Here is a 17,311-nt window from a genome sequence, read left to right on the forward strand (position 1 = left end):
CAAACTTAGAGATACACAACCAAGTCCCATTTTGTCTTTGTACAACTAAGCAAACTAAATCTATGAAATGGCTTTATATATTATAGTTGACAGCTGGCAAGTGGAAAGTGATTTGAGAATTCAGTGATGACTGTTTGTCAGAAACAGGATGTTTAACCTTTCTCCCATGTCCAACTCATGTTCTTTCTTGAGTCACCCATCCACCCTGTCCACCTCCATACAAGGTTTTGAGGCTCCACTATTGAGAGCCGTGTGTGTGTCTGTGTGTGTGTGTGTCTGTGTGTTTGCGTATATGCTTGTTATTTTGGAATACAATCTAATTTTGGAAAGGATATCGTTCAAACATCTACGGACATTATATGCAAGGCGTTCGATCCACATTAAGTCTTCCCTTGACCTCCTGCTGCAGCCAGAGCCAGTAAGTATAAACGGGGCTGACCATTGTGAACTCTTCTGAGAAATAAAAGTCGTATCTAATTCCGATGACGACTTGCAAAAGCCAGTTTCAACAAATGAACCGGTCCAGCATGCTGGCAATGGTGAAGGTGGACATTTTGTGATACTTATGTAATATAAAGTACTTTTGGATCATTCTAGCCAGATCAAAATGGCTTCAATGGATTTCTCTTGGACACATGATATCCAAGGGCAAACTTTTCATTAGGTCTAAATAGTTTAACGCCACTTAACACAGGACCTTTAGTCGGTTTGTCCATCCAGCAGGGGATGAATCTATGTGATTTTGATCACCTCATGACTTTAACTGTTGCACCGCCAAAAGAAAAAAAAAATATCATATTCCAAATGTGCATGAATAAACAGTCAGCCAAGAAATTCACAGAGTACATTTGTGACCTCCAGGAATCTCTCTTTTTTAGAGATTGGGCCAATTTCTGAAGTTTGCTCAAGTGAAAACTGTCAAATTTAAACAGACAACCCAGACTCCAAACAAGATCCAGTTCAGGTTTGCTGACAGGGTTGTTAAAATGTTGACGCTCATTCCCATTGTATTTAAACAACCATGTGATATGACAGCATCACATAGGACACATTATACTGTAAAGATTTGTTTCAGTGTCTTGAATACAATACAATACATTAATTACACTTTAAAAGTCATTATTCACAATGTAGTCGAACAACTCATCAACACGTTTAATTACTCCCATGCACATATACTAATACAATTCATTATTCACCTGTCTAGATGTAGCACCAGGTGTCCATCTACAGTTGGTAGAAGCACTATACGTAGAGAACACATCACGCCAGGCCCAGTCAAACTACACTGGCTCCTCGTCCACTACAGATTTCAGTTTAAGATTCTATCACTACATGGTCGGTAGTTTTTTATATTTTATGATTAGGTTATGCTAACTTTGCATTTAAATTTTGTGAAGCACCTTGTAACTCTGGTCATAAAAGGTGCTGTAGAAATAAAGTTTAAGTTAATATTAATGCATCTGATTTAATGGTTGTGGTGGTCATAGCCACAATAACCAAGGTGACACCGATATTATACTACAATATTGTAAAATGAGGGCCCTCACATGGGTTACACCGTATGGTTAAAGGTCCAGTGTGTAGGATTTAGGTGAAATGGATTTATTGCCTTGTACAAACTGTTGTTTTCTTTACTCTAGAATGGGCCCTTTACATTAATTACTTTATATTTACATTGGGAGTGGGTCCTCTGTACGGAGGCTGCCATGTTTTTTACAGTAGCCCAGACTGGACAAACTAAACACCTTTTGAGTTGTTATGACAACTGAAGGCTACCACATGTTTTCTTTCATGTTCGGAAGGGAGGGTGAGGTGACGGGTATTTAGCTACAACATACAACTTCACCACTAGATGTCCTTAAATCTTACACCCTGAACCTTTAAATCATCAGAGTAATTCAATAATCCCAACCTAGTCCTACCACTAAATAATTTATTCAGTCAGATAATCTACATCATGCCTGCATGCTCCAATGGAAACGTCAAACTTCCAATCATCCAATATTACTAAAATATTGGAATAAATGACATGAGCATCAAATATTGCTGCAAAAGTGTAAAGTGTGAATGGAAACACTGATATATTCAAGGTCAATGGGAAATCGGAGTATACTTTTTCGAAGTATAGAGGGTTTAGATGGTGTGCTGTCGCTACTATCATTACTTATTTTTATTTTTAAGTCTCAGCTAGAAATGTACTTTTTTGCAAGACATATTTACTGTGGGTGCTGGTTTATTGGTGTTGAAAAGTGCTGTATGAATTATTATTACTATCCATCTGGTGGATTCAGGTCTGTGTGATGTTCTCTGTGTAGAGATTTGAGTTTGCTTGGATCTTACAGTTCATGAAAAGGTGGCCTGGGTATGTATCTGTACACAGCTCAAGGAAGGAAGCTGTTGCAGAACCTGGTAATGGAGGGCCTGATGGTCTGGCACTTCCTTCCAGATGGAGTGAAGACACATTGGCTGGGGTCGATGGGGTCCTTCATGATGCTGAGCACCTTGCAGGAGCCCTGTGCTTCAGAGCTGGGTTCCACTTGTCCAGGTCAACGAGGTCCCCATTAGGAACTGCCTCTTTGAAAAAATCAAATCAGTTTTTTCAAAGCAGTCCTGCAGTACTGTGACAGCATCCTATGGGCAGACCTTAATCTGTTAGAATGGTCTGGAAAGTTTCACGAGCACGACAGAAGTGTAGTCTGAAAAGACCAGGAGCAGGCGGGTAATGCTTTGTATGAATTCTGTTTGTTTGTGTAAACACATTTCAGTATATTTTAATCTCTTATATCTAACTTGACTCCAATGAAACAATTTGCTAAGGGAGTTTGGTGAATTTGCTTGTGCATTAGCATTAGGATTGTGTTGACTTTGAAAAACTGGTGAGGATCTGACATTACCAACCCCACTGATCCCTTGGTAACAGTTACATTTCTAACATGTTAAGATGTTGCTGTTGTATCATTGTCATTATCACTTATTCAATCCAAAGTGGCTGCCATGGCCCCCCAGTAGAGACAGCTGTTACAACTTTGAACCAGCTACGAAACAGCCATGCACCAGCACTAGCCCTCTGTTCACCTTGGTGAAAGGAGGAATATGAGCCACCATGGCTGTGTAACCTTACTGTAGTGGGGTGAAGAGGCCATCAACCACGTGGAAGTGATTTTCATCAAGACCTGGCTTCACCTTCCTGGCCTGCTCTGATCCTGCTCTATAATTGTTAGATGGGAGGGAGGGGGACTTTTCCTCCCTCACTGGAGGAAGCCTGGGGGGGAACCGCCGGTCCCTGTCGGCTCTGTATCTGTCAGTTCACTGTGCGTCCATCCTGCCACCCTCCGACTCACCCTGCCGGTTGGAAACAATAAATGTGTCAGTGGCCCAGAGGAACGTCTACTGTGTGAATCCCGGCCTTACCCGCTTCATGCACTCTGCCAGCCCTTCCTAAATCATTCAGTTAGGACAGTAGCAGTGAAGGACATTTCCCCCAGGCCCAGAGGACAAAGAGGTAAAGCCAAGGCCAGGGGGGAAAGTCATTCCCCTCACTGTTCTGTTAGCTAATACAGTAAACAGCCACTCTAGTGGTAGGTACTTGCTATCATATGCTGTTGTTTCAGTCACATAAGGATAGTTCATCCAGTGTAGGTGGAGAAAATGTGGAAATTGTCTTCTTTTTATATTCAAATTGAATCACAACAGTTGTTTGCAATGTGTTTGGCCACAAGCGGGCATTGCCATCTTGTACTGTGGCGTCATTTGTTGTCACAGTCTGAACTTCCGCGATTGTGGTGATTGCGATACTGAGGTCCTGCTGATACACATGCTCGACCAATTACGTTTTATGGCATCTAATAACAGCTGATTTCTGGAGCGGTAGTGAGGGTGCACGTGCATGTATACAAAGGTCACGCAACAAATTCAGAGTGAACGACAAGTTAAGAGAAGTGCATTGCATGCTACTTGCATGTACATGCACCACTGCAGCTAAAGGTATGAGGTCTGACAGTCTGCGAGGACAGTATAAACTTTATGGTCTACAAGGCAAATGAAACGAAAGAGCTGAGGCATACATGTGCAAGACCCAGTCAAAGATGTCAAGACAGTTTGGTGTTGATGAGAGCCCCTTTCTGTGTTGATGTACAAAACCATGTGATCTCCATGTGTGGGAAAAAAACTGCAGAGAAAGTATGTATGAGCATGCTGCTGTGGCTGTTCATAATTACAAAACACACATGTGGCATCAACACAGTCAACCAAATAATCACACTTATTGATTTCATATCAGCTTTGTGTTGTCTATTAATATTTAGAAAGGAAAATGCTGCATTATCACGTGAGGATCCTGCACTCTTGTGGAATGAAAGATGCTCAACACCCAACCCTCTGAACACTTGATTTAGGGTTCTAGACGCTGAGTACGGCAAATAAAGTAACACTCAAACCCCCCGGCACCAGTGTTCACACATACACACACAAAGGGGCAGGTTGTCTCTTGTTGTGTGTGTGCCCAGCACATCATTTACATACTCAGCTAAACTCTGTTATTTTCTCACGTTGTCTAGAAATCAACAAACCTCTTTTTGTCTTTTGTTCTGATTCAAATCAACTTCCCCACATCGCACCACTCTGCAGCAGTGGAGGCGCTGTGAGGAGAAGAGTGGTTCTCCTCCGTGGCCCTGACACGTTGTTGTGCTTCTCCAAAATCATCCCACCCACGTTACACAGCCGTTAGCCTGGAGGTGGGAAAGTAAAGACAGGATTTCAACGTGTGTTTCATTTGTTATACAAATACTTTTGTTCTTGTACAACTGAGAGCAACAGCATTAATTTCTACAAGAGAGCATGACCTTAAGTCTTCTATATAATTGTATGTGTGTAGTTTATTATGTCTCTCCATATGGTTGGATGATACTTCAGATCAAGCCTGTAAGGGATTAAAAGGAGAGATTCATATTTTCCTGAAAAGGCCTTAAAACAACAGTCATGGTGCCATATACACACAATGCAGGTCACAACCTTTCGTGAAGCAATTTTACTGTAAATAATTCACAGTCCTGTAAACTTTTAAGTTCAGTCAACACTGTCGCGAGGCTTCGGCTGTCCAAGTGAGTCAAGTGGAAATCTTTAAATATCACAGTCTCTTTCAAACTTAAGTCCCTCTTTGTATTACTACTACCCTCTGGTATGTCTCAGTAAGAAAACACTCTGTAGGAACACAAAAAAGGAACTTTGTGCTAAAAGGATGTAATAATGGAGGTTGTCTGACAAACTTAAGCTGTTTTCACATATAAACTCAGAATAATCTGGCCCAAAAGTTGTTGCTCTCTTGCTCTACCTGCAGCACATGAAGTGTGAGGTGTTTTCTCGCCTACTGAAAAATGTTCCTTTTGTTTTTGGAGAGGGGTACTGCCTCGTTTTCTGGGAAATTCACAGACAACGACAGGTTAGGACATCACGTGGACTTGGCACCAGGGAGCTGCCATTTATTATTCACTTCCGCTGATTCGGACATTCACGTACACACCTCCGGGTGATGTGATGTCTTCAGAGTTGCAGTGCATGTATGGAAAGAGAAACACACACAGGCGCATGTGAGTATTGTCATAAGCAGACTTAAGAAAGAGTGAGCATATCCCTCCAAATAATGCAAACAGATTTACTGTTTGCATGTGTGTGTGTGTGTGTGTGTGTGTGTGTGTGTGTGTGTGTGTGTGTGTGTGTGCGTGCGTGCGTGTGTGTGCTTTAGCCTCAAAAAACTAAAATACACCTACACTTGCTTGGTCCGAAGTCCATGCATTTAAATGTTAGAGCTGTTGCCCACCAGGCGCTTTGGCTTCTGCAGACTGAAGGAGAACTCCATACTTGTTCTACCGGTGTGTGGTAACAGTGCTTTTGTTACTTACTGTTTCCATACTGTAGTTTTGCTCTGTAATCTTGCCAACTGCCCGAGGACAGGAGGCCAAGGAGCAGGAGTAGCATCCCCTCTGCCACAAACTGGACAAGACTTATGTCACGTACACCATCTCAAGCTGCCCAGCTGTGTTTGTGTGCGTGTGTGTGTGTGTGTGTGTGTGTATATGGCCCTGGCTGCTCAGAGAGTTGATGACAGACTGATGAGTTCCTGACTATAAGAGAAACGGTGAACAACAGGCCGACCATCCGCTCAGCTCTCCTTCTTCCCCTGGACCAGGAGCCTTCTTCCTGCATGATGCACTAAATTTGCCAACACACACACACACACACACACACACACACACACACACACACACACACACAACATATGTACATTTCCCCTTTCATTAAATGAGCATTGGCTCGTAGGAAAGATGAGACAACTCTTCTTAAAATCTCTAAATCAACTGTACTGTGAGTGTAAATAAGAAGGGATATGCAGTTTCAGTTTGTTTGTCTGTTAGTGAGCAGGGTTATGCAAAACATTGATTGAGAATGGATTACCACAACACTTGCGGAGAAGATGTGGTATCAGTCAAAAAATGACCCATTAACGTTTGGTCAGGATCCAGATCAGGGGGCAGATATTTGATTGTTTCTTCTTTCTTTGTTGCAAGATAAGTTGTTCATCACTGGGATGTGATTGATATCTCCTGTCTTAGCCTCTCTGCATTAGCTCCCTGTAAAATTTGTAATAGCATTCATTATTCGGCTCCTCACACACAAAGCCCTTAACTTACAGCCCTTCACTAAGAGACAACCATTGACTGACAGTTGCAGTATTTTCTAAAAAATAAAGTGCACATGGAAAGAAAAGAGGGGGTGACGTTCGACCTGTCTAATTTAAACATATTAATGGAGAGACACAATCTTTCTTCAACTTTCAAACCAGCAGTATTTACAGACCCTCCACTCTGATCAGAGCTTGTGTTATAGGCATGAAAAGAGATGGTTTCCATGTGACAGGAGTGGGGTGGGGAAATATATCTAAAATAACATGAGTTGTTTGTGCTACATTGCATTGTACCAAATGGTAGTTGTTTGTTTAGGAGGTATAGTTGTTCAGTTTCTGACATTTAGCTCATTAAAGTTTGGGGCTCCTTTACTTTATTTCAGAACATCCCAAATACACATTTATGTGTTTGTTTTACTTCACTTTGTGTGGATATGATTTGATTAAATATCTGTAAAGGTTTCTTCCTCAAAATTTGATTGTTCTCATAGTCTGAGTCAAAAATCTGCACTTCACCATCACTTGTATACCTTCCAGTTTTATTTGTGTCTCTGAAGGATTTTACTGAAGGGTTTGTTCATACGTCATCCACAGCCTGTTTGTTTGAACATTTTATTTCTAACAACGTGGTAAAAAAAACTCTGATATTCCATGGAAATTATGCAAATTCAGTCACCATTAGTGAAGCTTTGATGCAGCAGCATAACTTTGTGGTTACAGCGTTGGCTGATCAGTCCACTTATTTAGAATCTCAACATTCATTTGATAGATTGTTGTGAAATATTGAAGACATCCACAGCACCCAGAGAATCTTACTGACTCAGGTGAACCCCTGACTTTACATCTAGCACCACCATGAGGTTGACATCTTTATTGAAAAATCTCAGCAAACCTTTGCATGGTTTGCTGTGAAGTTGTGAAATAATTGTCTCCTTTAAATCAGAATTTGAATTCGTCCAATTCTTTGGGTTGTGCCCAAATGCCTGATTAAATCAGCTTCAGTTGTTATTAATGTTAGTTAAAAAATATTAGCATTATTACACACTAAAATAAAATATGGAGAATTGTACCTGCTAAAGCAGGGGGTCTTCAAAAATGTTCTGTCAAAGGACCCCAAACTGTTGGAAAGATGGAGCGGGGACCCCCTACTACATATATATTGTATAAAATTGTGATTTATATTAAACTGGGTCTAGTGCCATGTATAAACATAGCTATCCTGTTATTGTGCATTCAGTACTAAGCTATTCAAATATTGCACGGGTTCATATGTTCATGTTTTTAATTTAAACATGTGCAAGGTACAGGGTGGCCATGCCACTGCCTTTTATAAACATACATCTTGCATACAACACTGAAGTATTAAAGCAATTCACAGATTCATGTTTTGCTTTTTAAACATGCATTTAAAAGAGACGGTGATTCCTCAGGCCATCTGTGGATGGCACACATACTCCCACATTAGTGAGATGTCGGACCCTGATGGGTAGCAAACAACTTCTAATCTTGGACGGATGGATGTGGTCAGGCAGAGGGTCAACTCAGCCTCACAATGAGTTGGATGCATTTTAATGTGTATTTAAAGACAATCAAATTTGTGGGGAAAAAATTGGTTCGAAAATAAATAAATAATTATAAAAAAAATTAAAAAAATTCGAATCAACCAAAGAATTCGCGACCCCCCTGCAGGACCCCTGTTGAAGACCTCTGTGCTAAAGCATGCAAATTTAACCATTGTAAGTATATTAGCATGTTAATGTTAGCATTTAGCCTAAGTGGTTCATTCTTCCCTTAATATATTGAAATCTTATTGAGATTTAACAAGTGGAAAAAAAGTTTAAATTTAGATTTAACAATTAGTGAAGGAATAAGTGGTCTTTGTGGCCCATCAAGCACATCCTCCTCATTTTCACTACATTGCTCATGAAGAGTTTTGTGGTGACTGATGACCACCTGATGTACATTTTCCCCTCATGTGATAAACCTTCACTCAGACAAACCAGTTACAGTAAAATATTTTATTTAGAAATGATTATTCATTCTGAAAATAAGTTTAAGAAATCCAGTGATATATGTAAATAATCAATAATCAGGTTAAAGTGCAAAAATACATTTTGATATAATGCATCTGTACAAAAATATCATTGGAATGTGATATTGAAAAGGATGAAAATGTGTCTATACAAACATGGCTTTGATCATTCTCAGTTTTTGTAAAAAATAATTATATGAGAGTTGTGTCCCTTTTTTATAAAGTCTTTGGATTATAAGCTTCTGAGCAAATTATTTGCGCTGAGCAGCCACAGGTTTTTTTTTAAGGTCGATTTCACATTCCACACATCCACTGGGTTCTCTGCGAAGTCAGGCTTTGATAACTAAGCATACACTTATCCACAAAGGCTTATTTCAGTATTAGGTCTTTAAGAATTGTCTGGTAAAATAGTTCAACCTTGAGGAGTGCGAACACAGAAACCGAGGGCTCTCTTTCTACTGCTGAAAGTGAAAAAAAGTCTTTGGTTGTTCTTTGCCTGTTGTCGTCTTTGGTCATGGTTTTTCCAGTGTCCCTGTCCTTCCCCTGCTGGCAGAGTCGATCACTTGATCTTGGCTGGCTTCAGTTCCTTGACCTGCATGTGTAATGTTTTGTGGACAGCCAGAGTCCTGGACTGACAGAAGCCCTTCCCGCACTCCTGACATTTGAAGGGCTTTTCTTTGGAATGAATGTACCTGCAAACAAGAACACAACAGAGCAGCTCATATTAATACCTAGAGCATGTCAGATTGCAGAGCGTTATCATTTGTACCGAATTGGCAAACATTTGGCAAGATTTATGATCCTCCCAAACCAAACAATAAGCACATGATTTCAGAAGCAATTGGAATGAGCATGTCTGCTTTGACACTAATGTGTGGTTAGGTTTGGGAACACTATTTGACAAATCCAATGGGACTTTTGAGTATTCATGTTGGGGGTAGGTTCTGTTGGAGCGTTATCTAACCTCTTGCTGTGAGAGATTAACATACTCCAGACCTCATTAAAAGCAAAACAAACATTACTAAACATTCTTGATCATTGTCTCTGCCATCGTTTTCTATCCCTTGTTTTATACTCTTCTGAACAGTCAGCGGCTATTGCACATGTTTCAAACGTGGTTTAGTTGATAAGTTACTATTGATCTAGGACACAAGTGGGCACATAAGAAGGGCTTGCCATGCGTCTTAGCTACGTGATCAGGCTGAGCAAAACGACTTGTTTCCATAGACATATAAACATGAATCAGAGCCTATTTTTGCACTTCAACTCTGTTGTCTTCCAATTTCCACGTTACTGCAATGACTGTGTGATGGGCATTGCTAAAGACAAAATGACCTGCACTCTGCTATGCCAGAACGCATCCTGCCTTAGTTCTGCACACAACCAGGCACAGAACTAAAGCCACTCCTCACACTTTGCCTCCGGTGCAGACGTGGTGTCACATGTTTGAAGAACATCAATACAGTCTGGAGTTCAGTTAGAAACAATATATGCAAGCTAAATTGTCAAGTATCCTTCAAAAGTTAGCGCTTTAGACCGTTTCTCCTGGATAGCTGCCCTATGGTGCTACATTCAGATAAACCATGACTGTGTGTATGAAAGTAGTTGTATGGAAACTGAAAGAGAGAGGAGGAACTCTCACCTAGCACACCTAGCTAATCGCATTACAAAGGGAGCATGCTTGTCAGATTGACAACAACCATTGACAACAAAGTAATATAGCAAATACAGTGTTCTGTTCTGTAATTTATTGGACATAATGACCCTGGTTCTCACCTGTGGTCCCGAAGGTGGTCCTGTCTTCTGAAAGCCTTGTGGCAGATATCACAGGTATATGGTCTCTCGTCCGTGTGCGTCCTCTCGTGGATCAAAAGATTGTAGGATTTGGTAAAATGGCGGCCGCAGAACTTGCAGACAAATTCTTTCTTGGTCTTGGAGGGCAGTCGGCCTCGGCTGGACTTGCGTTCCGGTGAGGAGAGTTTGGTCACATCCAGGAGGCATCCAAGGCCAACTGAGGTCGCGTGGTGAGGTGACGCCTGTGCTGCTGCAGCGGCACCCGTCATGCTCAGGTCCTCTGCCTTCAGATGGTCGTCCTGGGTGGCTGCTGCCGCCAGGTTGGCAAAGTCAAAGCGGGGCTTGTTCTTGGAGCTCTGCAGCAGCCCTGCGGCACCCTGCTTGGGATGCAAGAGGTGGGGGAATATGGGGATGGAGGCCATGGAGGAAAACTGAGCTGGAAGCTTGGAAATGGTGCAGCGGGGCAGATTCAAAGGCGGGTAGCCGAGGGTCCACTGATGGAGATGGATGGCGTGTAAGGCACTGAAGCTGTAGATGCTGTGGAAATGGTCTGCTGGCAGCTGGAGGCCAGTGGAGCTCTGGAGGAGGGAGTAGTTGGCCAGCTGGAGGGATGGGTGGAGAGGCACGGGTGCTGGCAGAGTCTTGCTGCCCATGGCTGCTACGCAAAATCCAGCAGGTCTCCTGGTAGAGACAAAACATTAGAAGATGAAAATATGCAACAATGTTCAACATTCACTGTGACTTTTTACAATTTTATAAAATCTTTTCGAATGTTTATAACAAAACAATTATTTGGAGACTAACACGTGAGAAAACCTCAGGGTCACCTTAGATATGAAAGTTTCTACTGCAAAACACAATTGCACAAACTTGTAATCACTGACTCCAGCCCTGGAATAAATATTCATAATACTATCTCACCGGCACAGGGACTACATACTTTGAGGAAGTAATACTTAAATACTGATAGCATCATTGTTGATCTATGTATTTTTTACACAGCAGGTTATGTTTTATACAGTTGTATATAGATACAACTGGCTGAGAGGTCTCGGGTGTTTTGAATTCGGTGCTTCTTGGTTATTTGGTGAGAAAACTTTGATTTAGTTTTTTTCCGTCTGATGTGAAGCGACTGAAGTTATATTAAGGTAAAATGTTTTTTAATCAAACGATGAAACCCATTAACTTCTTTGATATGTTAATTACTGGTGCAACTCACTCACCACCCCCCATCTACACAGAACCCCAGTGCTTCACCACACCCCATACAACAACACACACACTTCTGTCAGGAGTCAATACGCATCCAGTCTGGCTGATAAAGCTGATGAAGGGGGGCTGATTGTCGGCTTATTGACGCTGTGCATATGAAAGGCCCTTGCTGTTGAATCCACACCGTCGATAGCTTTTCAAGTTATAGGAAGTCTTCCTCCAATGCCAATTTATACTATCACTTTGTAAAATATCTAAAGTATTGTTATGAGTTTATGTTTATTGATTTGGTTTGAAAAGAGCTGGTTTGAAAACGCAGCCTCTGGTATGATCCTTTAAAGCTGTTGTTAATTGTCCTATGAGAAAACGGATTATAATTACAGTAGGGTTATAATCCATTTTATAACCACTGCTGTTGTTCCCCATGTAAAGACTAATGTGGGAATGTGTGGTAAATGAGTACATAAACAACTGGCTGCATCAACACACGCTAGAAGAAGGGTTAGACTAAGTGTGTGTGTGTGTGTGTGTGTGTGTGTGTGTGTGTGTGTGTGTGTGTGTGTGTGTGTGTGTGTGTGAGAGAGTGAGTGAGGGGGAGGGGGGGGGGGGGTTCCTGTTCCTCAGAAACATAACATGCCCAGGGCTGTTGAGGGCAGAGACACAGAATGACAGTGTTCAGCCAGAGAAATACCTGTGAGCTGTTAAATCAGGTTTGATAAGCCGGAATAACAATAGACAATAATGTATCTTTGTCTGAGGCAGACGCTGATCGACAGGAGCCGCGGCAGCTCCAAGTCCCACAGGCCACTCCTCATCCTCTCCCACAGCAGCCCTCTCTACTCATCCTGCACCGCAGCAGCGCAGCACACTCACACAGAACTCTTACTCAGGTGCTGCAGAAGTTTGGATTTTCACTTTTCACTCTACGAAAAAGTCACCATGACAGATTTCCCATATAATATTATATCATATATTATTTTATATTATCAAATTAAACTAAAAATGAAACATTGTTCCAGATTAAACTGCCAGTTCAACAACATCATTCTACTTACTTATAATTGCAGCAGTAAATCCAGTAATATGATATTTGGTAATTTAACAGTTTTGGTTCCACTCTACTGCACATGGCTATTTTTAGCTTTAATCCTTTAACATTGCTGTTTTATGTCTTCTACCACTGTAGCTATTGTTTCAGATGAGGACTGACAAATGAGGGAAAAATATGAAATTCTAAGATTCAAAACACATGGCGAACTTGTGGTGGTAGAACAAATGGAATGTGTGACCCCAAAATTTACTTTAAGTCCGAACATTTCCTATTGATCACTTTAAAAAGTGATCAATAGGTGTTTCACTGTGGCGTTTCTGTGAAAGGATGTCATCGTTCCTTCCACCATGTAGCTATACAGCGCAACTCAGTCAAACAAACACGTCTGTAATCGTAACCTGGGAAAACACAGATACATTTTTCCTCCGTTTTTTTGACTCACTTGTTACCAGATCCGTAATTTATGATAATGGCCTTATGAGTTGTGACAAGTTAAAACCATTTACTGAGCATGTGTCAGGCTCTTTTTTTGCTTTTGTTAAAATGAGAATACACCTCTTCACACTGTATAACCCGTCGAGCCGACACTGTACAAGCACACATTGTTCAGACACATATCCCTGCTTGTTTTGGTAATAATAGTAATAATAACGATAAGTTGGCATTGACTTAACTAGTAGCTGGGGGGGAATTAGTATCTCCCAAGCATATCACAACCTAAAAAAAACACATGTTGTTTTAAGTTTAAGTGGAATGCTTAACGTTGTAAATCCTTTCTCAACTGTACGCATCACATAACTGTGGTTTCATTACCACCTGTACAGCTCAGGACAGTGCTGCTCAAACAAAGACAATAAATGGAATTCAAGTCAGGTGACGCTTTGCAGTGAATTTGTGTTTGCAGTAGGTTATTATAATGTCGTCCTGCAGTGAGGGATCATCTGCATCTGATTATAATACAGGCGCAGAACGCGGAGTTTACATTTTTGTAGCTTTATACATGCTGTAATAAATGTAGCAAATGGGTAAATTAGAAAGGCCTTAACCTCGAGCCTGAGGCCACGCGGCTCGTCCAATAAACTCCAGCGAAGTAGTTGTAATGAGGAGCACTGGAGCTCAAACAGCCCCCTGTGGTCTGTTCCTTTCTGATCATGACGCAGAAGTAATTGACTTTTACTTAGGAGGTCATTAGAGGAGATAAGTGGTGTGCTGCTGAGCCTATCCTCACCTTTAACCCTTTGAAGTCTGCATACCACGGACCTCCAGAGCCAGGCAGCCATGTGGGGCTCTGCTCTGGTCCAGACTGAGATCTGTATTAGGAGGAGTGAGCTGCTGCTTCTCACCTCCATGTCAACGTAATCAGGCTGGGTGTAGTACACACAGACCCAGAAAGTAGTAATGCTAATCAGTAAAACTATTAAAAACACGCAGGTCACCTGACATGTCCCCAAATCTTTTCTCTATGCTTTTGAATATGTTATGTTATAGAAACCGTAGCAACACTGACACAGGGTGGATGTTGTGTAATTGGATTCCAGTAATTTGTTGCTCAGCATATTTAAATTGTACCCAAAATCTGTGGTGACATTAAAAAAAATTGCAGAATGATACGAGTTGTCCACCACAATTTTTCCCAGTAAAGATTTACAAGTAGTAAAATATGTGGTCAATTATTAAAATCTAAGTAAACTACCTCCTGTGGTGCTGGTAATAACTGATTCATATAACGTCTCATGGCTCAAACCAGTAGATGGCCTTGTGGATGTGAGTTGTGAGCAGGTTGACCAAAGTGATTTTCTCCCCCTCAGAATGTTTGAGTTGACAGACTAAATCAAATAATTCACAAAAAAAAGAAAGAAAAACAAGAATAAAAGAAAGTCAGAGAAATGAATTGGCAGGAGTAACTATATGTGATGTGAGCTTCTTTTTTTTTTCTCTGAAAATTGTTGGCACTGTTTTATCCCAGGAGCCCTCAGGACCACTGCTGTGACCATAGTTTTATAAGCATAACAGAATAATAAATTACTTATATCTATCAAATGAAACAGTAGACGTTTAAAGTCTTGAAAAGTACCCATGCCTTAGGTACAGGAAGAATCAAACATACGAAGGATTAATAGGGTCCTTGTTACGTATTTGATCAGAGTCAACACAGTTCAGTTTGGTGGGAAAATAGTTTCTTCATTATCATTTTTAAAGTTTGACTTTTACATGAATCTTGCTGATTTCTGCTCGATCTTTGTTACCCCTAAAAAAACTACACCAAGTCCAGCACATTCCGGGCGCCTCAGGCTGAGCCACACCTCGCCGCCTGTTTCTATTTCAATTAGACAAACAGTAAATGTTCACTTATTTAAATCTGCGGCTGTTCAGAAAACAGTTAGAAACCATGGGCCTTTTGACAGCAGCCTCTCTCAGACCTCAAACATTAAACATGTACAGTCTCAGATTGTTAGTCTCATGTAGGAGCATGAGATTATTTACACAACGTCTGAGCCAACAACGCCAGATAATGTTTTTATAAATTCAATAAAGATGTTTTAAATCATGGAAAGCATCACCATCCTGATTTGTCACTTCAAAATACTGCCTATACTCATGTCCCACATTTATCGCCTAACTAACAAAAATTCCCTTAGTTCTGAAAAGGTTGATTTCTATTGTAAAGGAGCAGACTGCAGCTGTTTTTATTTGAATGAAACATCTAGATTCTTGTTTCACATTGACTAACATTGTGGCAGGAGATGATTATGATGCCCCCCACCCTCACCTCTGTCCTCACTGACACTTCAACCATGACCTGATCTCCATGATCTGAGGTGTCGAGGCCTTTGACCCCGACCCCCTCAGACCCACACCTGCCTCTCAGGCCTCTTGTGATGCATATGCGCTGCGTTTGATCCGAGGCTTCATCCAGCAGAGCAGCATCATTCATTAAAGGTGAAACACGGAGAGACAGAGTGGAGGTGTCAGAGAGCAGAGGGGAATCTCCTCTCCCTTGTTGTTTGGACAATGTTTACTCAGACTGCCGCATTTAGCTGTTAAAGTCTTATTTGAAACAGTTGTTTGCAGATGAGGATGAATGAGCCAAATGAGATGAATATGCATCTGAATTAAAGGTGCCGTTTTATCAGACTGTTTTCTGTAGAGAGACGATTAGAGGCCCAATGTGCCACTGACAACAAAGTGCTGTTAATTGTGTTGGGAGTCTTGCTTGTGTGCACAGAAAGTGCAGAGCAGCTTATAAACTATATTTTCCCTGAGCGACCTGAGATCTCACATTTACACATCTGCTGAGAAACAAATAAAAACTTTGCTTTGGTGCTTTTTACTAAACTTAGATACAAACAAGGCGGTTTAGTGGATAAAGTGATGTGTTTCAGCTAAAACATCACTATTGTCTCTTCACTTATCTACCATTGGATTCTAAATAAATATCAAAATTTTGTCATTAAGTACAATTGAATACAAATTAAAAAAATCTATACTAATATTGATTTATTGATAATCATTTGAAAGAATTGAATGTCACCTGCTGCTCGATTCCTTATTGCTTATTGGTTGAAGTCATAATTAAAATACTTAGATTTAAATGTTACGTTGACAATTATTTCATACTTGAAAAAGCGTGTGAAACTTTCTCAGAGAGAACTTTGTTTGTCTTCGAGGATTTTGTTTGAGTTTAGAAAAATTAAAGTGAAGACTTACCGGATCAAATATTTATATGTTCAAACTCTCCGTCTTCAGCGCGGAGGTCCTGCCGGGGGATCGAGGTGTGTGGGTCCGCAGAACAGCCTTCTGGCGGTGGGATGAGTCAATGGAACGGCCGGAGCGGCAGCATGTTCCCGCTGCTGCTGCTGCTGCCTCTGCGTCTTCCCTGCGAGGTGAGGCTGATCCGGCTCTGCGCTGGTGTGTGCTGGTGGGGTGTGCTGGTGGCGCAGCTGTACGCCTCTCCTCTCCAATGGTATGCGCTCTCAGCTGCCGCCGCCTCTTTATTGCAGCGCAGAGTCCGACTCCTACTGGCGCGTCATTCAGCCAACCCATATACTAAAGAAAATAACACAACAGGACACAGAACATATTTCTGCTGTGTGATCCAATGGCGTCAGGCAGGAACAAAACTGTGCTGATGTGTTCATGTTGCATTCGGCTCCGTGCAGCACGCTCGACAGGAGTGGTGATATGGAGCGGTGCGCACACGCGCCTTGGAACCGAACAGACAATGTATCCAAATGGAATTTATATAGACATTTTGTATTAAACAGTCAAAAGGAATAGCAAAGACTTTTTCTGGCACTTAACTGTAAACGAGTAAATTAAAGAGCGCATGGAGGCCATTTCTGCGCGTCTCTAACTGTGCGTGTTAACGGGCCGCATGTTTGATATTTAATGATTACAATTCTGGTTCAGAACGTTTGTCTGGCAAAAATCCAGAGTCAGTCAGAGAAGGTGAGAGTTTGTGACTTCACAGCACCGCGCGTAAAACCTCTCTCTGCTCCCGCAGCCTGTGCGCTGCCTTCACAGGGACTCTCTCTGCTGG

At 41.4% G+C, this 17,311-nt stretch overlaps 1 protein-coding gene across 1 annotated transcript; it reads right to left on the reverse strand.

Moving 5' to 3' along the window:
* Positions 1 to 8,685: 8,685 nt before the first annotated feature.
* osr1 (odd-skipped related transcription factor 1) lies at positions 8,686 to 16,629 on the reverse strand. The gene is made up of 3 exons (XM_053434839.1): positions 16,480 to 16,629; positions 10,491 to 11,189; positions 8,686 to 9,406 (listed from the first exon to the last, which is right to left on the reverse strand). The coding sequence occupies exons 2-3, from the start codon at positions 11,159 to 11,161 to the stop codon at positions 9,274 to 9,276; spliced, it is 804 nt and encodes a 267-aa protein (XP_053290814.1). The 5' UTR covers positions 11,162 to 11,189; positions 16,480 to 16,629; the 3' UTR covers positions 8,686 to 9,273.
* Positions 16,630 to 17,311: the final 682 nt, after the last annotated feature.

The sequence above is a fragment of the Pleuronectes platessa genome, chromosome 11, assembly GCF_947347685.1.
Source record: "Pleuronectes platessa chromosome 11, fPlePla1.1, whole genome shotgun sequence".
Taxonomy (NCBI): domain Eukaryota; kingdom Metazoa; phylum Chordata; class Actinopteri; order Pleuronectiformes; family Pleuronectidae; genus Pleuronectes; species Pleuronectes platessa.